Source organism: Puma concolor, chromosome C1, assembly GCF_028749965.1.
Source record: "Puma concolor isolate L17-30 chromosome C1, mPumCon1.1.hap2, whole genome shotgun sequence".
Classification (NCBI taxonomy): Eukaryota; Metazoa; Chordata; class Mammalia; order Carnivora; family Felidae; genus Puma; species Puma concolor.
The window spans coordinates 133,340,286-133,365,928 of record NC_141674.1 but is presented as its reverse complement, the minus strand read 5'-3'; the positions used below and the strand labels follow the sequence as shown (position 1 = coordinate 133,365,928).

Genomic DNA, 25,643 nt, shown 5'->3' with positions numbered 1-25,643 from the left:
AGAGCACCTTTAATAAATAACTAATAAGGGGTAGGATATTTTAGACCTTTTGGTAGATGGGGGAAGAAATTAATGTTAGGCAAGAGTCCTTTTCATTCCTGTTAATTCATGCAACAGAGACAAATTCTTTTCTATGCGTGGTAAGATTGACCTGATTCCTGAAATGTAGAATCAATAATTTCAAGGTTGGAAGGAACTCCAAGGTAATCTAGTCCAACTATCCATTTGATATCAAAGTGAATAATTTCCAAATGGAAGAAAGTTTATAATGTACATTAAACAATAATTTTACATAATAGTTATAGTACTATGTAGTGGGAGACATACTGGAATATGAATGTCATAATGGAATGTTCATAACTTTGGAATGGGACACACATTAAAAGCTAGTAATTTTTAAAAACAATTTGTAAGTTTATTTACTTTGAGAGAGAGAGAGAGAGAAAGAGAGGGAGAGAGAGAGAGAGAGATTGAGAGAGAATATGAATCCCAAGCAGGCTCTGTGCTATTAGCGCAAAGCCCAATGCAGGCCTTGAACTCACACACCATGAGATCATTGACCTGAGCCGAGATCAAGAGTCCCACGCTCAACTGACTGAGTCACTCAGGTGACCCAAAAGCTAGTAAATTTTTAATTCAACATAAGGACTTGTCATTTGAAAAAATGTTTTAGGGGCACCTGGGTGGCTCAGTTGGTTAAGCATTCGACTTTGGCTTGGGTCATGACCTCACAGTTCATGAGTTTGAGCTTCGTGTCCAGCTCTGTGCTAACAGCTCAGAGCCTGGAGCCTGCTTCAGATTGTCTCCCTTTCTCTCTGCCCCTCCCCTGATTGTGCTTTGTCTTTCAAAAATAAATGTTAAAATGTTTTTTTAAAAATGTTTTAAACATAATCATTAAAATGTCTATACATATCCATTTAAGCTCACTTTATACTTTTTTTTTGAGATTAGAGTTCTAGAGTTGTCAAATCTGAAAATGAAAAGGTTTTTTTTTTTTAATTTACTTTCTTTCAAATGATTTAGACAAATTTTAATGTAGAAGTAAGCATTAAATGTGGGCATCTAAGGCTAAAAGTGGGCTCCTGCAGAACCTGTAAAAATGAAAGTAATAGCCAAGGGTGTTTAACTTATGAACTGTTGCCAGGTTTACTCCTGATAAAGTCAGGCTCATTGGACTGTACTTTTCAGTCTCCTGACCATTTGCTCAAGACAGGCACTTAACCCAGTTTACAGTTCTACAGTACCAGTAGGACCCTACTGATTGCACTAAAGCAGTCCCAGAATAAAGAGCACTGAATAATTGTATCATCAGTGTAGAGACACTGTAATAAGTGGCTCCATGAGAGAGAGAGTGTACCTCTTTGCCATGTAGTGAACTAGAGTAGTGAGTCAAGAGAGTCCATTAAATAACTTTAGGATTCTATTACAGTTTATACTACGCTATTCACTGATTGGGACGGTGAGGAGACCATTTAGGCAATGGAACTCTTAGGCGTAAGAAACACAAATCATAATTCATATATAATCCACAGAATCACAACCTTAGACAATGCTAGGGGATGTTTTCATACCACTCACTGTTTTCTTTGCTGCAATTCTTAAAGAGAAATAAAACAAAATATAATGTCCTATAACTCCTATGTCTACCTCCAATTCTGTTATTATCTAATGTATAGTTTAAATTTTTCCTTTAGAAGGTAGAGGGATCATTCAACATTTTCTGCAGGTGCTGGTTCGGCTTGTGTGGAAATAGGCAAGTGGCAGTATAGCGAAGGAAGAGTACCTTGTTTATAGTGTCATAGCCTTATCAGCCACTTGAAATGCCTGGAATTCAGTTATTACAATGTAATTTCCTTGTTCCCTTTGTTTTTTTTTTAAAGCACTCTATATTAAAATGTGAGTATTCTTAGGGAGGGTAACATATTAAGTCTTAGTAACTTTGATAATTTATGAGACTAAGTAGGTCAGATCTATTTCACTATGCCATCTGGATAAGAATGGCTTCCTCCAGAATGATATGTGATTATGTCTTGACATCTGAAGATTCACTATCCATAGGTTTTGCTATTTTTAGGTAGTCCAAAGGTCTAGTTCCTGTCCAAGTTGTCATTTTATTGTGGGGTAGGTAACTGAGAATGGCATTTGATGACATGATGGTATATGAGATTCTGAGCTAGGAGTGAGCCTAGTGGACCATAACCAGCATAAGTACCCAAATTTGCTGTTGTTTACTCAGTCACATATACATGGAAGAAATTGTGTATACTATAGTAAATAGTAAGTGGCAGAGAAGTAAGTCAGTGCCTAATTCAGAGTATGTGCTTGGTAATTTTTTTTTTTTTTTTTTTTTTTGGATGCTTTAAGCAATTTTGTGAACATCCAGGAAGCAGAATAGGGGACTGGGATTTTGAGGATTGGTAAAAAGAATGCCAAAAGGCTGGAAAAGATGAAAATAAAAAACAGTGGGGTATTTTCCCAGTTTTATCCTGTTAATCAGGGCTCATGCTACCTTTGCTGTAGTAGTGACATTGAAATGATTGGCAAAAATATGCATAATGTCCACAAATGTGCCCTCTAGCCCAAGCCCTCCTCAGACTGACATATAATCCTAGTGTGCTGACTATGCAGATATAGCTGTAGACCAAGCCACTCTGCCTGCAATCGTGTGGTATTGCCTAAAGCTCCGTCCTAGAGAAATGCTAGAGTTTCACAGGCTGCCTTTGAAAACCTAGCCTGACCAATCGACATATTTCTCTATTTCCTGGACTATTCATACCCTACTTCTTGTCTGGCTCTTAGTTGGAAATCACATTCCATGACAGACCAGAGCAATGATTTCAGATAGAATTTCCATTACCTAAATTAAATATCACACTTTTTTTTCCCCACCCAAACCCTATTAATGAGTATGCTGTGTTGAGTTATTAAACTGCTCATGAATATTCTATGTGTGTTTTTTCTGTTTTGTTTTGATTTTTTTTCTAAGAGGACATCATTTTCACAGTGTTGCACCTTTCTTGACATCTTAGAGAACATAACCATGGTGTCTTATGGGTCATGACACCTTTGATTTATCCAGAGTGTAAGAAAAACCAGATGTAGGTGATAGATCATATCATGCACTACAATTATAGATCAAATGCACTCCCTTTTTTGTCTTAAGTTGGACATATAATGAAAATTAAAAACAAATGAAGCACATTTTAATTCATAGAAATTATGAGTTATTCAATTTGAAAGTGATGCAAGGATATGCATATGTATATAACTTCTCTATACTTTGGGAGAAGTAGAAGTATACAACTATCGAAATTCTCAGGGAAAAAATAAAGCTGAGTAAAAGATAATATTTTGTCATTTCTAATAAGAAAAAAAAATTTTTCTTCCAGAGTGCCTTCAAGGCATCCCCTGTATCAATACCAATCAACAAAGAAATAACCATAGTTAGAGAGTACCTCTCCTGCACTCCTCCCTCTAGAGAACATACTTGCCCTTGACTTTAATGACTGGTAGTCTGCATATTCTTCCAAGTCAAGCTGCTTAGAGTTATGTTAGTCCTGAGAAAAGAAAATGCATCGTATTGATTACAGTTTTAAATGTATATGAGCGTTTCTTGGTAACACTAGGACTCACAGAGCCTCCATCTGTATTTTCCATGACAGGTTACATGTGTAAAATTGTTAGATAAATTATATTTTAGTAGTCTTTAGAAGTTTCGAACAACATACCATCAAATTGCCAAGAATATATCTGGTAAAGTACCTAGAAGTTTGGTGTATAATTACTGTTGAGTACCTACCTAGAACTAATCTGTCTTTTTAATAACAAAGTAAAAAATTGCAATCTTAAGCATAGGTTGTATGTTTATGTCCTTTGGCAGCCTGGTCAGAAAACAGTGAAATAGATTAAATGACCTTTTCCTTTTCCGCCCCTAGATAATGAATTTTCGTATGTCTCCTTATTCTAACATGATGATTTTGTGTCATATTTACTTGAGAAAATAGAAGCAATCAGAAGAGAATTTTCTCGCCCTGAAGTTTATTAAATGTACCAATCTATCTGTATCTAGAACTAATCACTTCACCATCCTCTTGTTTGAGTGAAAGAACACACTGTGCTAGTACCTAAGGCCTATCTCTGCAATTGTGGACCAATCCCAAATTCTCTCTCCTACTCAAGAATTAGTCTCATATAATTGTTTTCTATTTTCACTTCTGCTGGATCATCCCATCAGCATATAAGCTTGTTGTAAAGATGATAGTAAACAGCTTTCTTTGAACCTACATTCCTCTTCAGCTACCACTCCATTTTTCTTTTCTCTTTATAGAAAAACTCACAGAATGTGTTTTTTTTTCCTTTATTTACTTTCTCCCCTTCTGTCTTGAGCCCACTTAAATCAGTCTTATATTAAAAAAAATTTTTTTTTGAATGTTTGTTTATTGAGAGAGAGAGAGAGTGAGATACCACATTATCGGGGGAGGGCCAGAGAGAGGGAGACACAGAATCAGAAGCAGCTCCAGGCTCTGAACTTTCAGCACAGAGCCTGACACTGGGCTCGAACTACAGATTGTGAGAACATAACCTGAGCTTAAGTTGGACGCCCAATCAAAAGAGCCACCCAGGCTCCCCTATCAGTCTTATATTCTTATGAATCACTTAAACTTCTACTGTCAGGAGTACCAGTGACCTCCAGTTGCCTAATTACTTAGTTATAGGGCTTACCACACAACTAATCATTGTCTCCTTTTTGAATACTTTTCCTTTTTAAAGCAGTACATTTTAGAGTTTTCCTTTTAGCTTACTGGGAATTTTTTTTCTCTTTTTTTTTTTTTTTTTTGCTACATTATCCTCATTATTTTGGCATGATCAGTGTTCAGTTCTTTGGACGTCTCTATTGATTTCCTAAGTGCTCTCATCTTGTATCATGACTTTAAAAACACATCTTCGATCGTTTTATAAAACATCTAGAGACTGAGATTGGTAAGTTTGCATCATCAGACCTGGCTTCTCTGTTCAACACCAAACTCACTTGGATATTAAAATCCAATTCAATATCTCCATTGGAAATATAATAGAAATATCAATTTGTTTGTGTCGCACAGCCTTGATTCTCTCCCTGACAGTGGTAAACATCAGCCCCTACTCATTCACCCAGTCGTCCAAGGCAAAACATTGGAATCATCCTTGACACCATTCTTTCTCTCAAACCCTTTGTTTCAAACTTTTAGATATATAATGAATTGAACTATTGTCTTTAAGGAGCATCTTGCATCCCAATTACTACTAATGCTTTACATTTCTTCACAGAATTTATCACTGTCAAACAATATGAAATATTATTTGTTTGCTTATTGTCTGCTTTCTTCACTAAAATGTAAGCTCTATGAAAACAGGAGTTTTATACTTTAGTTAACTGCTTTGTCCCTAGCATCTAGAGCAGTACATGACATCAGCTGACTGTGCTCAAAAAAAAATTTGTTAAATGAATACATAAACATGCAAATACTGAGACAGTATATTCTTTTTAGGGAACAAATTAATTTTTTTTTTTTCAACGTTTATTTATTTTTGGGACAGAGAGAGACAGAGCATGAACGGGGGAGGGGCAGAGAGAGAGGGAGACACAGAATCGGAAACAGGCTCCAGGCTCTGAGCCATCAGCCCAGAGCCGGACGCGGGGCTCGAACTCACGGACCGCGAGATCGTGACCTGGCTGAAGTCGGACGCTTAACCGACTGCGCCACCCAGGCGCCCCTTTAGGGAACAAATTAAATGTGGCTTTTTTACAGACCCATCTTTCAAACAGGAACTATTTGTGAATAGGAGTTATTGTTTCTTTATTCATTCTCTCTCTAGATGATCTTTCCATTGTTGTAAGTGGAGTATTAAAGTGCCCTGCAGTTACCACATTCTCATCAATACGATTGTTTATGTTTGTGTTTAATTGTTCTGTATATTTGGGTGCCACCAAATTCGGTGTATAGACATGTATAATTGTTATCTCTTCCTGATGGATAGACCCTGAAATTATTATATAACGCCCTTCTTCATCTCTTGTTACAGCCTTTAATTTAAAGTCTCGTTTGTCTGATATAAGTATGGCTACTCCAGCTTTCTTGTGACTTCAAGTAGCATGATAGATACTTCTCTAGCCCCTCACTTTCAATCTGAAGATGTCCTCAGGTCTAAAATGAGTCTCTTGTAGATGGGTCTTGTTTTTTTTTTTTTTTTTTTTTTTATCCATTCTGATACCCTATGTCTTTTGGTTGGAGCATTTAGTCCATTTACATTCAGTGTTATTATTGAAAGATAGGGGTTTAGAGTCATTGTGATATCTGTAGGTTTCATGCTTGTAGTGATATCTCTGGTACTTTGTGGTCCTTGCAGCATTTCACTCACAGAGTCCCCCTTAGGATCTCTTGTAGGGCTGGTTTAGTGGTGATGAATTCCTTCACTTTTTGTTTGTTTAAGAAAACCTTTATCTCTCACTCTATACTGAATGACAGGCTTGCTGTATAAAGGATTCTTGGCTGCATATTTTTCTTGTTCATCACATTGAAGATTTCCTGCCATTCCTTTCTGGCCTGCCAAGTTTCTGTAGATAGGTCTGCTACTATTCTTATATGTCTCCCTTTGTATGTTAAGGCCTGTTTATCCCTAGCTGCTTTCAGAATTCTCTCTTTATCTTTGTATTTTGTCAGTTTCACTTTGATATGTCATGTACATGATCGATTCAAGTTACGTCTGAAGGGAGTTCTCTGTGCCTCTTGAATTTAAATGCCTGTTTCCTTCCCCAAACTGTGGAAGTTCTCAACTATGATTTGTTCGAGTATACCTTCAGCCCCTCTCTCTCTCTTCTTCTTCTGGAATTCCTGTGATATGGATATTGTTCCATTTGATTGAATCACTTTGTTCTCTAATTCTCCCCTTGTGATCCTGGATTTTTTTTCTCGCTCTTTTTCTCAGCTTTCTCTTTCTCCATATTTGTATTTTCTAATTCACCTATTCTCACCTCTGCCTCTTTAATCCATGCTGTGGCCGCATGCATTTTTTCTTTTTTGGACCTCATTTATAGCATTTTGTAATTCATCAGACTACTTTTTAGTACCTTGATCTTTGTAGCAATAGATTCTCTACTGTCTTCTATGCTTTTTTCAAGCCCAGCTGTTAACTTTATGACTATTATTCTAATATTTTTCCAATTATGTTGCTTAAATCTCTTTTGATCAGTTCTTTAGCTGTCACTTCTTCCATGAATTTCTTTTGAGGAGAATTCTTTGGTTTCATCATTTTGCCTAGTTTTCTGTCCCTTATGACTTTTAAAAGCTTGTTATGTGCTCTGCACCTGCGAGCAATGCTATAATAAAGGGGGGTTATACTCTGTCCGTGGCCTGGCCCTTCAGGAGGTGTTTTTTGGAGAGTGTTACTTGCTTTCTGTTGTTGTGACTTTTGTTATTTTATTTCCCTACTTGTAGTGATGTTTTGGACCCTCCACCAGGTGTGCTTTGATTTGTTCCTTGAAGTAGCCCTGGAAAGGAAAACAGACATACAGACAAACAAAACAAATCCACAAACACAGAAACAAATAAAGCAAACAAAGAAAAACAAAAGACAAAAAACTAAAAACAATCCAAAAGCAAAAAAAACAGAAACACCAGCTACGGGTAAAAAACAGGGTGGAGGCAGTGCTGATGGAAGAGCATATAGAAAGAGAGAAATGACAGGGGTGGGGAAAAAAAAAAAAAAAAAGAAACATTGACTAGGCAGAGAGACTAAAAGCCTTAATCCGGAGAGAGAGAAAGGAATGTAAAGAAGGTGTAGAACATGTATCAAGAGAATGGATTAAATATATCTATTTAAACAAACCAATAACCAGAGTAACAGCCTAGAGGAGCAAAGAGGTAAGAAGGAGAAATTGGGGGGGAGAATAAATCTATACGTCAAGAATTTTCCTAGAATTAATGTAGGCAATGCAGCAGCACTGGTAAGGAGGAGGGGTTCTTCTGGTTCAACAGCATCTATCTTGCTCCAGAAGATATGTAGTTACCCAGAACTGAGAGGTGTGGTTTGGTGTAGGGTGGTCCTGCCTCCACTGTGGGCCCTGCAGACCATCCCTGAGACCCTGTTTTTGGTGGTGGTGGGGAGAAACATGGTAATGCCCTAGTCTCTTCTCCATGACCCGGTGTCCCAAATCACTCCTGTGGAGCCATCCTCACTGTGCTGCAGGCATAGATGAGGCTGTCTGTCTTGCTCCGTTGACTCCTTTACTCTGGTGCTTGGCTGGGAATTAAACTCCCACTCTGTGCACCCCGGTACTGGGGGAACACCTCCTGATAGGAGGTTCCAGCTGGTTTTGTCCTGTGCTGCAGCCCTTCAGGGGAAGGGACCGGTTTTTCCTGCTGAGGACTGCACTGCTGGTCTACCACTGAACCCTAAGGTGACTCCCCACCTCCCCAGGTGTGTGAACAGGGCAGCTGGCCCCAGTCTGAAGATGGAATCTGCAGTTAAAGTTGGGATCCCTCTCCATCCTGGTCCCAAGTTTTTTCTCTTGTCCAGATACAGTCCTATGCTTCCCCAGTCGCTCTTTCTCTTCCCTTTGTCTCTTGGCAGAGGGGAATCCCTCCCCTTCATGCCTATGCAGCCGGTTCTATCTACCCCAGTTCGCAATCATTCACCTATGCTCCCTCAAGTTGTTCCGTTTTCTCCCTGGTAGACTCAGTCTCTTTTCCTCCCAGACTCTTGGGGTTCAAAGTCCTTTAGCTTCAGCCCTTCTTTGTTTGGGAGACGCAGGAAGTCCCCCTACTTCTCCACCATGTTGGCCATCAGCTCAGTACTGTTTATAAAGCACTTTGATGTTTCCACATTTGGCTCATATTTTATTTTACTTTTTATAAAATACGATACCATAGTTTACTATATGGCATGATATTATAAATGTTATTCAGTTCAGTAAATAAATTTTTCCATTAAAAAATAGTTGAGGAAACCAGAGAAAAAAACTTTGGCTATATATGTTTTTGACAGGAAAAGAAAAATTTTCAACCATATATCTTTTTTCTTCCACTTATATTAACTTCATTCATATTTTTAGTTTGGCTTATTTGAGTCTGACCTATAATTAATAATATTATTTGAATAATTATTTTTCTTATTTTTTAAACTAGATAGTTCATATTTATATTCATAAGTAGGATTTCACATTCAACAATTTCTATTTTATTGCCCACTGTTAGATGATATTTTTAATACTTTTTTTTAAATGTTTTTATTTTTTTTATTTTTGAGACAGAGACAGAGCATGAGCAGGGGAGGGGCAGAGAGAGAGGGAGACACAGAATCTGAAGCAGGCTTCCATCTCTGAGCTGTGAGCACAGAGCCCTATGGGGCTCAAACCCATGAACCGTGAGATTATGACCTGAGCCAAAGTCGGACGTTTAGCCAGCTGAGCCACCCAGGTGCCCCAAGATGATTTTTTTGTAATTTAGTATCTTTACACAGATTGCTCTTCATTTTGTTTCATATAGTAGTTTACCTTCCTACAGAGGAAGGTGTGATTTTTATTATAATTGTCAACATTGTTCTCATTTCTAACTGCATCCCATTTTTCTTATTTTTAGAGACTTTATGTAATTTGCATATGATGTATTAAAAGTAAAGTTTAAAAATTCCTGTTTCAATTATTTTACATTTGTATTGGTTAACAACCACTCTATGGGCTGCATAGATGATAGTTTTCTGTTTTATTGCACATTTAGTCTTACTCTGACCCTTCATTTTATATACTTTACATGTGAGTCATTATTTAACCTTTCATTGAGTTGAACCTAGGAATCTTTTTGTTTTTGTTGTTTTTATCTTTGGCTCAACATATATTAAGGTGTACCTACTGAACTTTATTAGTGGAGATAATTGCTCACAATTACAGGAAAATTAGAACATAATATAACATGATAAACATTTATATATGTGTATATCCATATATATACACACATTTGTTATAACATAAGTATTTATGAGGTTTATATTTATTTGTAAGTACCTGAATTCATAATTCTTTTTTTTTTTTTTAATTTTTTTTTTTCAACGTTTATTTTTGGGAGAGAGAGAGACAGAGCATGAACGGGGGAGGGGCAGAGAGAGAGGGAGACACAGAATCAGAAACAGGCTCCAGGCTCTGAGCCATCAGCCCAGAGCCCGACGCGGGGCTCGAACTCACGGACCGCGAGATCGTGACCTGGCTGAAGTCGGACGCTTAACCGACTGCGCCACCCAGGCGCCCCTGAATTCATAATTCTAATCATCTGAAAGGAAAATAACTGATATATTATTCTTAGAATTGAATGGAAGAATAAGAAGTTTAAATGAAACCTTAAAAATAAGTTGTAAGTTTTATTCACTCTGAGAACATTCATTTAGCATCAACTGTCTGTCAAAGCATATTATAAGTATATACATACACATTCAGTATACTCTTGGCTATGAGAGGATAAGGGTATGTTTGCAAGGGTATAGTTACAGTGGCCTGGCATTTAAATAGGCATTATTATGGTATCTAGTCAAATGATGTTCTCCATGTTTTCAAGTTTCTCCTTCTAATTCACAGTTTTCTAATCAGTCTTCAAAAGTTTTAGCACTGGTTAATATATATGATAGGAAAAAACTAACTTTTGGCCATACAGAGCATAAATACACATCTTTATAACTGGGAGAGAAAATACCTATTTTTTATGCTGTTCACATATGGGGAATGGTGAGGAAGATGAGGGTACTTTTGCTTCCCCAGCATGACTCAACTGACAGCCTGTTGGAAAGGTTTATTCAATCTAAGTCTTGGTTCTCTAAGTATAGTCATTGAGTGCTTTCTTATGTTTCAGTCTCTTCTATGTGGAGAGTTAGTCTTTATTACTTCACATGAAATGTTGATGTAGGTATTCCTATGACTAAAGTCATCTAAAATGTGCTTTGCAACTGTTCCTTTGGGAACTGTCCACTGACTCTAAGGATGGCATTTGATAAGATCACATTTATTCTGGCGAGACTTATCCTCATTACCCAAGATAATGATGTTCTTCCATTGGCATGTGGGAACTTGAGGTAATGATGCAACTGGAGATCAGACATAGTACAGGTTGAGGCAGATTACATATGCCAGTTTTCATGAAATAGAAAAAAAAGATTTATACACTTAGCCCCTGATTTTTTTTTATGGGTTTTGCGTTTCACTGGGTTCCTCCCACCCCCATAAGTACGCTCTATGTTTATTTGTATAAAGGGGGAAACCATAGTTAATAGCTGAGACATATGAATATTATCACACTAACAAGCGTCCTTCCTCTAGTACATCATTTGAATTTTTAAAGTCACCATTATCAAATCAAACCATGTCAAATTATGAAGAACCTGACTTTATTGGTTTTCTGTTTATGAGAAGTAATAAAATCAGTAGTTGCTACATTTTGCATTAAAACAATCACCTGATTTACTCAAAAAGCAACTACAAAAATCAAATAGATTTATGAGTTACATCAAGTAAGCATTACCTGTGTTGACCAGTAATTCATTTTCATCTCAGTTTCTAAGGGGAATCTTGGTGTTCTTTCATATTCTAGCCTTACTCCAAAGAATGTTTATTACATAAGTAAATTTACTGACTGGTAGCCAGTTAAGAAATTACCGTCTACATCTGGACTTCTCATAAAGCTTGGAAGCAAAGAAGCTTTCAGTCGTAGTTCACTTTTCAATAAGAGGCAATGTCACCAAAGGTCATTTCAGTTGTCAAAAGAAGACAGTAAGTACTAACAGACTGGCAGTGTGTCTTTGTTAACATGATAACACAGTCATCTAAGACCTCTTCATAACCTGAGAAATCTATGATCCAACAGGTTTCAGGAGCGCTCAGGTCAACTGGAAAACAACAGAGCTAGGAGTGTTGAAAAGGGACCAAGTCTGGACTTCTAAATTAGAGAATGGCAAGAGCAAGCATTGCATAGTTCAAAGGGGCTTTAAAAAGTTAAGAGAGAAGCCAACCAGCTAAGCAAGCTTCAGTGTGGTCCCTAGACAAGGTTATGTTAAGCATAGATAATTCACAATTTTCACAATACTTTATCGTGGAAATGATCTTAGCATTTTCAAGACTTCATTTTTATTGGCTTATAGTAGGCGGTTCAGGGAAAGTCTGTTTATTGGGAAGAAACTCTTAGGCTGATTAATTTTATAATCTCATTGAGACTTTTTGTTATTGTTTATTTTTGTTTGTTTAGAAGTTTTTATTAAGTCAAAAACTTCAGGGTCTTTCTAAAGGTGGAGAAGAATTTTATGCCTAGATCAATTCCTCAGAGGATAAAAATTCAAATGCCGTTCTATCTGAGTAAAACACAAGGAACCTGATATCCCTACTCACATCAGAAATGATTAAAACCATTAAATAATTGTTTAAAAGTTTAGGCTTATTTAATTATATTACCCGTAGCATACTCATCTGCTTTTTTTTTCCTTTCTTTGCAATGCTATCTGTTTCCTGAATGATCCAATGATGTTTATGAAATTTCCTGTTAGCCAGTTTTTCTCTGTATTCCATTCATCAGTTAGAAAACGAAATTATTTTGTCACATTTCACAGAATGCTTCTAAAAGAACTGTACTCTGCAAGAATTCCATGTTACCATTTTACGTGTTCAGAAAATTTGTATTGAATAAACACTAGATTCTAAATGCTAGAGGTACAGTGACAGAAGGAGAAAATAATAAACCAGAAAAAAAAAAAGATACATGCAATGTTTGGTGGTGATATGGGAAAAATAAAGCAGGGAAAGCTTATAGAGAGTTAGTATATAGAGTTTGTAGGGGCTTGCAATTTTCACAAAATAAAGTAGTAAGAGAAGTCATTGCTGGAAAGGTAGCTTTCAAATACTACCCTAACAGAGGTGAACAAGTCAGGCATTCTGATATATGGGGGGGGGGGGGGGGGGGGGCGGTGGTGGTGATTAGGAAGAAGGAAGAGCCTCTGAGACAGAGGCTTACTTGGCTTGTTGGTTAAGGAACAGTAAGAAGGGCGGTGTGTCTGGAGGAATATGACAAGGGTGAGATTAATAAGGAGAAAAAGGAAATGACGTCAAACAGGTAATGAGAATACAGTTAATGGAGGGGTTTACAGGCTATTATAAAGGCTTTGACTTTTACTGTGAGTGAAATGGGAACCCTTTGAGGAATTGAGCAGAAAACTGATTCACGTTAACATTTTAAAGGTATCACTCTGGCCATTGTGTTGAGAAAGGCTAAAAGAGGAGGAGGGCATCAATGAAAGCAGAGAAACCAGTTAGAAGGCTCTAGGAATCATTTGGGTTGAGAGATGATGGCAGCTTGGAGCAGGGTGGCAGTAACAGTCACTGAGACGTGGTGGGATTCCTGATATGTTTTGACATCAGAATCAAAGATATTTATTGACACTTTGGATGAAGGACAGAAAAAAAAAGAGGAATTGAGGATTTCCAAATTCATCCTATTTCCTAATTAGCACAAAAGCTACTCTGATTATGATTGTATAGCTAAACTGTTTCAACACTAATTTTGTATGGCATATTACTGTTACCTTTACATCTTAACAAGCATTGAAATTTTGGTCAATTAGTGCATATTCATCAAAAACTCACCAATCTTCACAAAAGCAAGGATGCATTGTTCTAAAAATAGTATCAAGCAAGTTTCTTTTACTTCTACAATCTTATTTTCTTGACTATAAAAAAAGAAGCAGCTCAGTAATCATAAGGTAGTCATGATCTAGTGATTATTTGACTCCTGGAGTCAGTCAAGGAGCCACTAGGGCTGAAGTCACAGGTTCTGTTTGTTTGGGCTTCTGAGTTTGCATGTTCTACTCCAGAAAATTCACTTCTGGCCTCATGCATCCACCTCAAAAAAGTACACTCTTGCTCACAAGGGAAGCCTGTAAAACTGTAGGGTGAGGTCAGTCCACCTCCATCCTCATTGCTAAAACAACAACAACAACAACAAACAACAACAACAAAATTAAAACAATAACAACAACAAAACAATCTCACAGAACTTCCTTTATTTACCAACAGTGAAAGTAAATAGTATTGTACTAACATTTACACAATACATTATTTTTAAGGAAATAAAGAATACAAATGCTCAGTGGACTATGTTTTCTTTAGAGAAGCCAACTACAATATATAGTCAGTGAAGCATATATGAGTTATTAATAAATACTTTTGCAAGCATTTTTAAATGATTTTAAAGATGCGTTAAAATATAGGAATAAATTGTAGTAAGTAATTCAAAATTATGAAAAAAATGGACTCACTTTTACTAAACTCACTTCTCTTTTTCTCTTATTCCAGAACCGACAGATAGGCCACCTATGCTATTAATTGCAAATTCTGAAACAATTGAGGTTTTCTATCTTAACGGCAGTAAAATGGCAACCCTGAGCTCGGTCAATGGAAATGAAATTCATGCTCTGGATTTTATTTACAATGAAGACATGATTTGTTGGATTGAATCAAGAGAATCTTCAAATCAGCTCAAATGTATCCAGATAACAAAAACAGGAAGATTAACAGAGGAGTGGACCATTAATATTCTTCAGTCCTTCCACAGTGAGTATTTCAACTCATATGAAATGTCACCCTTGAAGGATTTCATTTACAGATCAGTAAACAGGATTCTTAGATTTTTCTAACATAGTTTATGGCTATTGGAAATCTATATATGTAAATATGAATAGACGAATAAATGTGTTCACTACCTGTTCTGAATAAACACACACATACACATGTAGTTTCACTGTTTATGCAAGTAACAAGTTAGGAGTTAATTTTAATTCTTTCTTTAATGCTTATTACAGTGTCACCTAAATGAGAATTGTAATTTGCCACTCAGTGATAGTTCACAATGTGAGAGTGAAGGTGAAAATTTTAAAAAGCAAGAAACAGAGTTGATAATTATAAGCTCATCAACTGTAGTGTTTGTTAAAATACCTTGAAAACTATTAGATTTATGCTAATTAGTAACAACTACCTGTGTTTGTTGACTTTTTTCTTAGCAAATCAGAGTTTTTATGCATCTTCCAAAGAACTGATTTGTGGTTTTGATTTATTTTGATTTCTCGGTCCAGAAATTCACAAACTAGTAGCTGTGCTTTTCTTCCTGAATATTGCTGTAAACTGAAGTCACATTGTTACACAGACACGAATACATTCATTCCATCTTTCACGCTGATGTTTGCTGTCTCCCTTTCTCTCTCTTTCTCCTTCCCTCCATCTCTCCAGCACAGGAGTATTTGTGCTTTCCTGGGGAAACCGTGTGCATGGGAATTTCAAGACATGTCCATTTATTTTTTTGATTTACAGGAAATTATTCTTGCAAATGCTGCTAACATAAAAATTGGTAGAAAAGTAAAGAAAAACTGTAGTCAAGTTAAGAAAAGAAAAGACAGTCCTGTGATAGAATAAATGTAGCTTTCAGACAGAATGTTTGGTGATTTGGATTCAATAATTATATTTTATTAATATTTTTGACATACAATTAGAAGGATTGATTATTAATCTTTATTAAACATAAGAAAAATAATATGTAATGTTTGATAAGTATGATGATATTGAATGAACCAATGGCAAAAATTATAAAAAATGGAATATAAAGTATGATTGTGTACAGTTTAGTGAAAATAAATAAATGTTTAACAAATAGAATCCAGCACTTTGAAAATCCTCTTAACATAAATAAAATAATTGCTAAAGCCACTTATTTTGATACTGGACCAAAATGCCTTGTAAAAGCAAAGGTCCCTGGCTGTTTTTAAGGATTTTATAGGAAATGATAATTCCTAATAAATAGTAAATAACAAGTAGTACCAGCACAAGGAGTGCTGCCCTGTGATTTGAGTATTTCAGACATTGGCTGAGCCAGCTGTTGGAAAGTGTTCAAACAAAAGGTCCCAGTCCCTGCCATGTTAGTGATTACCTCAAGTAATCCAAATGCATTTGTCCCTAGCAAATGGAATAGTGATAGTCAAATAGCTAGGCTATTCAAAGTTGGCAGGTAAAATTACTTCCCAAATTTACCTAAGCAACTTTTCTACATTTAATATGTCCTAATAATATTATTAATTTCTCTTGTATTTTTAAATTTTTAAATTCTCATGTATTTTTAAAACAACTACTTTTTTTTAGTACATCTGGGGATGGCAAAGCGTTTGCACATTAGAATATCAGAAGAATATAATTTGTATCTTAGGTTTCTTTTGATTTATAAGGCAATGCTTGGCCAATCTAGAAAACGAAAGAGATTTTTGTTAAGCAATTCACTGAAATGCTGAAAAGAACATTCATTTTGAACTATAAGTAATAAATGCAATGGAAATCTTTTAATTAGAATAAATATTTTGTTGACAAAGTCGGGTTTAAGCTGTGCAATTTCAGTCAATGTAGAATAAAGATTAAATGTGTAGAAGTAAGTTAATGATGGGACTGGGGCAGAGGTGTGAGCAGGTCCGGGCTCCTCTGTCACTGCTTGTAATCCATGCATTTTATCACCGTGCCAGAGAATAGCTTCCATTGGATATGGTGAGCTCTTCATTCACCATGACACTCTGTGAGCTGATAATGAAGTTGGAATATTTCTTGCATGTATAATTACATAAAATCTCTTGTACCACATAAGCAAAAATAATGAACCAATGAGACTATGCCTGAATAACTGGCACTGTTCCTTCTTCCATAGATGCTTTTCTCTGAATTTGCCTGAGGAAAGCATTCTTTTATGAAAAAAAAATATATATATATTTTTTTAATTTACTGTGAGGAGAAAAGCAATCATTACAGGTCAAACTGACTTGCATTTAAAATTTGCATAATGGTATATTTAAATAATTTAGTTCAGTATTAAAATTTATATTTTCTGTCTCATCTCATTGGATACCCACTACATTCCTGTATGCTCTTCGAGTTTTGTAATATAAAAAAAATTAGCTACAGATCTCAGATATGTTAGACAATACTGATTGGCGAAAACAAAGGCAGAGATGGGACAACTAAATCTTGTGTTCTTCTACATTAGAAATGCAAATACTGGTGCTTTCAAAGAACCTCCCAAATCTACTAAAAATAACAACTACAACTTATGGAATGTGTTCAGTGACTGTATGCACTAGGAAGGCAAAGCTGTGTCTCTTATGATGAGGGGAAAATTGGGACAGTGAGAAATGGGGTGACAGGACACAACGAGTATTGGCTATAGGTGTCAGTTGGGTCTGACTTTATCAGCTTTTGCTGAACACCACACTGCCCCTGTGGGTCTCAACTTTTGTTGTTCATTTTAGTGAGCCAAAAATGTTTAGACACACTAATGTTAGGGACAATGGCTCAAAAAGACAGTCTCTAAATAGGAGAGAAGTATACAAATCTTGGAAGGGAAGTGGACAAGGTGAATTGTGGAAGGCTATATTGTTTGAGAAGACCCACCTCTTAGGGTGCCTTGGTGGCTCAGTCGTTTAAGCGTCTGACTTTGGCTCAGGCATGATCCCACAGTTCGTGGGTTTTGAGGCCCATGTTGAGCTCTGCTGACAACCTGGAGCCTGGAGCCTGCTTCAGATTCTGTGTCTCCCTCTCTCTCTGCCCCTACTCGCCCCTCTCTGCCTCTCAACAATATATAAAGACTTTAAAAAAGGCCCACCAATTGATTCTAATATAGCCGCTCAGAGAAGCCTATTTTTTGTTTTAAATTTTTTAATGTTTGTTTATTTTTTGAGAGAGAGACAGTGACAGAGACTGTGAGTGGGCGATTGGCAGAGAGAGAAGGAGTCACAGAATCTGAAATAGGCTCCAGGCTTTGAGCTGTCAGTACAGAGCCTAATGGTGGGGCTTGAACTCATGAACTGCGAGATCATAACCTGAGCCCAAGTCAGACGCTTAACTGACGAACCACTTGGGTGACCCTAGAGGCCTACTTTTAACATTAAGAATCACTCCTAAGCAATATTGTGAGAGAATAAAGACTAATAATAATATGCTCAATAAAGTATAGTAACCAAAGCACATTGGGCAAAGTATGATTATATTTCTTATTCAATGTTACTATTTTTTTAAAAGATACCTGATGTTTAATATCTAGGGATTTAGCCAGAAAATTGTAGACTTTGAAGAAAATTTTGGAAGTGTTTTGTAAGCAAAATTGATTCTCCAATTAAGTATTCATACAAAGTACATTTGCAACAACTAATTATTTCCCCTAGTCTTTCTTGGAGAGTACTGTGGTAGGGACACAAATGCTCTAAATCAACAAGAATGATGGGATTCAAAAAAATGGTGATGTCCAGCTGTTTTCTGAGGACAAAGTACACAAAGATAATTGAGATAAGTAGAATACTCACTGTGTTAATCCCTTGATAACAAGATGATTCAGGACCAGACTGTTCATTCCTAGGTATAGAGTAGATACTTTCATTCCATTTCCATGTGTGATTTTTCAATATTCTGCAAAATTTGAGTATGAGTTTTAGGATTCTAATACGGACTTGCTCAGCTTGTTTTGATCCATTCATTGTGCTCAGTTCTGGTCCAGCAGAATATTCCTGGACAAAAATAAAAAGATTGTTTATTCTTTATAAACTTTGCTTCAGAATTAACCCCAATCACTGATTTTTATTATCCCCAATCCTGGTTTTGTTTTTTGTTTTTGTTTTTGTTTTTGTTTTTTTCCCTCTTTCGATGTCAGCCTTAGCTCATTTTCCATTTAAAACTCTGCCTAGATCCATTAAATTAAATCTTTGATTGGATAACTTTGGGATTTTGGCCCTTTGCCTCTGTCTTAGCAGTTTTACTTCTTTTTCTTGAATTAGAGCTCTCTAATAATCACATAATATTATTAGGCAACATTTCCTGAATGTTTTGTTTATCCATTAAAAATTCTACATATATAATACATTACCATCATAAAAATGAAATCTGCATACTGTTTATATTCATCAGTTTATAGGTGAGAAAATGAGTTTAACAAAAGGAAATATTTTTTGAAGTTGATAAGAAATCTTTAAGTCTTGGTCTCAATACACACAAATAATGACTTTTAATTTTGAAATACGCCCTTTGCCTCAGCCCAGCCTAGGAATTTCATAGCCTTTATGGTTTCACACACGTCCTCCACTAGGATATGGTAGGATAAGCATGACCAGTTTGTGCCTCTATTGTCAATACAAGCATAATCTTGGGACAAAATAATCCACCTGTAGCAGTGGAAATGCTGGTCTCAAACTGTGTCAGCTCAGTGAGTCTGCATGTTAGAATATGATTATAGAACTTTTCAGCAGTATCCCAAGAGTACATAATGTCACATAGTGATGAAGAGATCATCATAGAACCTTGTTGTACTTATTTATAATTCTTCACCTGATTGGTTACAAGCCATTCATGTTGTTTTAATTTGTCTTTTTGAAATGGTTACTAGTGAAATTGTCCACTACATGGGAACTTCTCCAATGTCTATTATTCTGCTAGAGTGACCATGATACTCCATTACTTAAAATCAAAATCATTTGATGTAGCTTCCTATTTATCTCAAGATAAAATAAAACTTCATTATCTGGCTTCTCCGCAAGCAGCTGACCTACCGTGCCTCTACTTACTCAAATCACATGTTCTACCTAAAAATAGTACTTATACTTCCTTCAACATACTTTATTTTCCCATTTCCATGCATGTTTGTATATGTTGCTTCTTCATCATAGATCATAGGTTCTCATTCCCTCTAACCAGGTATCTCTTGCTCATTCTTCATGGCATCATATTGTTTCCAAAAGTTTTCCAATTGAGTTTAGCAGCCCTTCCTATGCGACCTTATCACAAATGCATTATATTTCGGGGCACCTGGGTGACTGAGTCAGGTAAGCTACTTCCACTCAGGTCATGATCTCATGGTTCATGGGTTCAAGCCCCACTTCCGGCTCTGCACTGACAGCTGAGCCTGGAGCCTACTTCAGATTCTGTGTCTTCTACTCTCTCTGCCCGCCCCCCCCCCCCCCACCCCGCTCACACTCTGTCTCTCTGTCTCTGTCTCTCTCTCAAAAAAGGAAATAAACATTAAAATTTTTAAAAGAAAAAATAAGCATTATATTTCAATTTTATGTTTACCTGTTTTTCCAAATAAAAAATGATTCCTTGGCTTTAGGATGTGAGGAAGGGTGAGCACAGAATTAGAGTTAGAGACACAGTTAGAGGCAACTTCCAGAGAAACTCTGTCAGATCACTACTAGAGACATTTAGAAAAATAGGCTGAATGATGGCTAAGTAAGATCTGATCTATGTCTAGCTAATAGTCTCACATGTCAGTCTTAAATGTTTCTAAGGTACTGGGTCTACTCAATGACTATTGACTTTTATGGACTTAGCGTCTGACTTCCCCTGGGTATGTGCTTATAGATTTATTTTGGGCCCTAACCTCAATGACCATAGAAGCAACTTGATTCAATCCTTTTAGAGTCTCCCCATCCTAAGGCAGCTCAATTAAACAGTATTGGAGCCAAAGCTCTTAAAACAGAGGTCAATTAATTTTTAGTGCAGAGATTAAATAGAACAAAGCAGTGTGGACTTTTTAACTCTTCTCCTTTCTGGGCGTGATTAGATTTTTTTTTTTTTTTTTTTTCAACGTTTATTTTTGGGACAGAGAGAGACAGAGCATGAACGGGGGAGGGGCAGAGAGACAGGGAGACACAGAATCGGAAACAGGCTCCAGGCTCTGAGCCATCAGCCCAGAGCCCGACGCGGGGCTCGAACTCACGGACCGCGAGATCGTGACCTGGCTGAAGTCGGACGCTTAACCGACTGCGCCACCCAGGCGCCCCTTGGGCGTGATTAGATTTTTTTATTTCGAAGGAAGTTCTGCTAACTCATATTTAGGTACTTGAATGCATAAAATGGTGAATGTGCTTATGATCTCAATCATATATACTTAGTTGTTATTATTAAGGTTTCAGATGCCTTTTATAATAAAAATAAAGGGGAGGGTCAGGATTTCTCTGTAATTCTCATCCCCTGAGAAACACTGTAAACTACTTCAAACTTGGGGTTGTATGCTTTTCATTCATTCAACAATCAATCAATTCTGGTTCTAGGATTCCATTAGAAAAGGTTCAGGAATTGTTCATCTCTGAGCTCAAGAGCTGAAGAAGAAATGACTAAGACCATCATTTTTGTATAAATTAATGAGCTTTTTAAAAGAAAATTTCTTATCTAGATTTCCTACTCTCCCACAGAAACAAACAAAAAAATGTTGTAAATTTGTTTTTGGCTGCGATAACTGGTTTTATATTACTCCCTAGGAAACATCTGTGACGGATGTAAAGCACATCCTCCATGAGGATGTTATAACTCTTTATTTCCAGAGATACATTTTTATTCACTGTTGTTCTATAAGCAAATACATGTTTTATTCAACTCTTTATACTTCTTACAAATTTTTCATTTTATATTTAGTATATTTACATAAAATGACTTTTTTCTGAGACGTGTGTGTAGCTAATTAATATAATGCATTCCTTCTGGGATCTGGAATTTTAGCAAAATGATCAGGCTATTCATTGAGTGCAAAAAAAAAAAAAATAGAGACAAAGGCAGAGTTAGCAAAGATGTTGATCTGAGGATCTCAGGATACATTTCTGGAGAACTTTCAGAATTCCCTTTTTGATACCGTATGCTTAATGGTGTAGGCAGTGATATTAAATTATATCTTAATTTTTACATTAGCATTAGATTAATTTATACTTTGAAGTAAATAACCCATTCTGATTTACAATCAGAGCACAATCATAAAAGACTGTCCTGAATGCCTAGTAAAAAGGGAAGAAAAAAACACTCTTAGCACTCTGTTCCTCTATAAATTTGTCTTTATTGTTAGTTCAGTTGTCAGGCTGCAAAGAACTAAATTACTATTTATTGTCATTTGGCAACATGCTTGAAACTCACCAAAGCCAGTATTCAACATGTGCTAAGCTTCAATTGTTGGTATTTTTTCCGTATGAATTTTGTGAAATATACTTTACTTACACAGTGTACATGTATTCCCCTACAAAGTCTGCTTCATGCTATAGAGAATTTTTAAATCAGTATCCTCATGGTATTTTTTTTTGTCCAGATTCACATGTCTGCTTGTTTATTATGGATTTTAATAATCAAAGTGGGATTTTCTTGATGATCCTATCATGATGCCATATACCAAGTAGATCAAAATGTTTGGCAGGATTTCTTTATCTACCAATCTGAAACTTGGAATATAAAAGCTCTTTTCATAATGACTAAATAAGCTGCATCATATATTTGAAATCCATGATGTCTAATTACGGAAACCTGTGTTTCTGTCTGGACGAACTTGATGGTGGTAGAAGAAAGAAGGAAATAAGGAGAGAAAAGAAAAGGAAAAAAGAGAAGCTATTACTTTACAGCAATTAGCCTTGCAAAATAATTTCTGACTTAGTATTTATTTGGTATTTTTTTTTGTTTTTAAGTATAATACCATAAGTGTCTACTTCAATTCTTTCATTTTATTTTGCATGTCATTAAATAATTTATGTCAAGTAAAATTGGCATTTTTCTCTTCATATTCCTCGATCATTAGAAAATGTTAATGTTGTAGACCCATTTACAATAGGAACGTAGCATCAAATCTAAAGGCAGTGAGCAGAAGTGTAATTAAGCAAAGTAATAAAACTGGCACGTATCATTTCAGTGTCTGATTAAGATTCGTGTTTGTTTTTATTTTTATTGTTTTCAGGCTATAACATCTTGTGACTTGTACATTTATTTTAACCATGATTTATATTTCTATCACCACAATGTTTGGGGTGAAAGTATGGTGACTTGGTATGGTCCTAGCTTTGTCATTAACTGGCTATATGACCTTATACAAATCATTTTAAAATGAATGATCTTATTCACTTAATCGCTGAGATCCCACCCAGTTTTAAACATACCTTCCCCTTTCATTACTTTGTATTTGCTTTTCTTGTAATTTGAGATATTCGTGTGTGTGTGTGTGTGTGTGTGTGTGTGTGTGTGTGTGTGTGTGTTCTGAGGGGAGGAATATTTGTTTCTTCTACTCATTTATCCCTTTCTCATTTTCTCCTACCTAATAACTCACAATAGGTACACTTCAGTCCTTTAAAGTACCAGTTCCTAAAAAACCATTCCTTGGGACACCAGTTTGTATGATAGTTTGAGACAATTGTTTTTGTGGTCAAACAAGTTTAGGAAATTTTTAATGTTATGGAACCTTATTGGAGATTTATGTGTATATAGCATGCTAAAGATTATTCAAAGTCCTCCAGTAAAGTACCTGTTTTACTTAGTGTATCCCAGGATTTCCTTTGTTTGTTTGAGTACCAAACACTCGATTGATATTTTTGTGGGTATGCCTGTGGGTGTTTCTGTGGATACTTGATTATAAGGAGGTGACATGAGTGTGTATACATGCCTAATATGGTATTAATACCTATCTTGGGTTTTATGTTACCTATTTTGAGAAATATTGGTTTTTTTTTTTTTTAATTTTAACGTTTGTTTATTTTTGAGAGAGAGAGAGACAGAATGTGAGTGGGTTAGGGGCAGAGAGAGAGGGAGACACAGAATCCAAAGCAGGCTCCAGGCTCTGAGCTGTCAGCACAGAGCCCACCACGGGGCTTGAACTCAAGAACCACAAGATCATGACCTGAGCCAAAGTTGGCCTCAACTGACTGAGCCAGCCAGGCACCCCAAGAAATATTGTTTTAAAGGTCTGAAGGAGAGGGGCGCCTGGGTGGCGCAGTCGGTTAAGCGACCGACTTCAGCCAGGTCACGACCTCGCGGTCCGTGAGTTCGAGCCCCGCGTCGGGCTCTGGGCTGATGGCTCAGAGCCTGGAGCCTGTTTCTGATTCTGTGTCTCCCTCTCTCTCTGCCCCTCCCCCGTTCATGCTCTGTCTCTCTCTGTCCCAAAAATAAATAAACGTTGAAAAAAAAATTAAAAAAAAAATAAAGGTCTGAAGGAGAATCTCACATTGAATTCTCCCATCACTTTTTTATATATTTACTATCTATGTGGCTAAACCTATACAAGCTATGTGTATAAGAAAATATAGAGACTTACAGTAATCACAGTTTTCTAGCTATTTCTTCCTAATGGCCCACTACTTTTAGTCTGTACACAAAGGATATAGGACCCACATACTACATACTCTGACCCTCTGATAACAACACCCGAATCAGTTTCAGAATTCGAGCTGACAGGAATCAGATGTGCAATAAAGATTTGTACATATGTGGAATTCATTCCAGGAAAAGGCCTAGCCCAAAAGATAATTTGTGGTTGAGGATGGTAGTGAAGAGTAACTTCAAAATATAGACAGTGTCAGGGAACTTCCCATTTAATTTTAACAATTTTTTCCAGAGTTAGGTAAGAGTATGGTGACAAAACCTTTTTTGATGATAGAAGAGCACTGTCAAATGATGAAATGGTAATTTAGATGATGAAAAATTGTTAAAATATTTGTGAAATACAGGTCTAGATTCAATATGCATACACACACTGGATTGGGGGCACATTAATAGGTATTCCACTTGTCAAAATGGTAGAATTCTAAAGCGCAGTCCTGATGATTTTCTAAACCCCTCATAAAACTCAGAAGGCCTCAACTCCATTATATGGAATGCCTTTTGCTTTGACTCTATGCTTAACAAGTAGATTTCAGGTTTGGTTTCTCACATACCATATTTTAGGGAGGAATTTGTTAGGATGGTACCTGTTAGTAATTGTGCCACTGGAGCATCCTGTCAGTAGTTATAAATTAACAGATTGACCTTCTGGTTGATCCCTTAGTGTCCTGGGAGTCTGGTAAACATGACATAATTCTCCAAAGCCTGCTAATCCTTTGGTGAAAAACTCAAAAGAGTTCCCAAAATTGCAAATCTAATGATTAAATCTCTGCTTCAAATATTCTGTACATCTTTATCATCTTAATGACAATATTTACTTGATAAGATTATATAAATTTTCTTAGCAACTTTTGTTATTTTAATGTGAGAATCCAAATCCATTTAATCTCCCTGTTTTAAGGTAATGCTAAGGAAAATGTATCTATCTCTATTGTTATTATTCAGTCCAGTTTCACTAATAAATTAATGGTTATAGGGCACCTGGGAGGCTCAGTTGGTTAAGCATCTGACTTTGGCTCATGTCATGATCTCATGGTTCTTGAATTCGAGCCCTACTTCAGGTGAGCCCCACCTCTCTCTACCCCTTGTGGGATTATCTCTTCCCTCGCCCTCGCCCTCCCCCTTGCCCTCGCCCTCAGCTAGCCCCTCTGCCTCTCCCTCCTCTCCCTTCCCCCTCCTCCCTCCCTCTCCCTGCTCTGCCTCTCCCCCATCCCCTCTCCTCCATCCCATCTCCCCCACTCCCTCTTCTCCCTCTCCCCCGCCCTTTCTCCACCCTCACTCATTTGTAGTGTTTCTCTGTCAAAAAAAAAAAAATCAAAAATGGTTATACTATGTTTCTAAAACTAAATGGTAAGGAAGCCCTATATACTACTAATCAACAATGAGACTCATTTCCCAACAAATCCATATAATAGAGCATGTCCCAAAATTACGCTAAAAAGGGTTGTTAATC

The 25,643-nt window shown here is 36.5% G+C and overlaps 1 protein-coding gene across 4 annotated transcripts in view; it reads left to right on the top strand.

The window, feature by feature from the left end:
• Nucleotides 1–25,643, top strand: part of LRP1B (LDL receptor related protein 1B) — a 1,907,075-nt gene that overhangs the window by 899,859 nt on the left and 981,573 nt on the right. For all 4 annotated transcript variants that reach the window (XM_086718488.1, XM_025932005.2, XM_086718489.1 and 1 more), the window contains exon 6: nucleotides 14,357–14,614. In XM_086718488.1, the coding sequence (XP_086574614.1) occupies nucleotides 14,357–14,614 (258 nt within the window). The remainder of the gene's footprint in view (nucleotides 1–14,356; nucleotides 14,615–25,643) is intronic.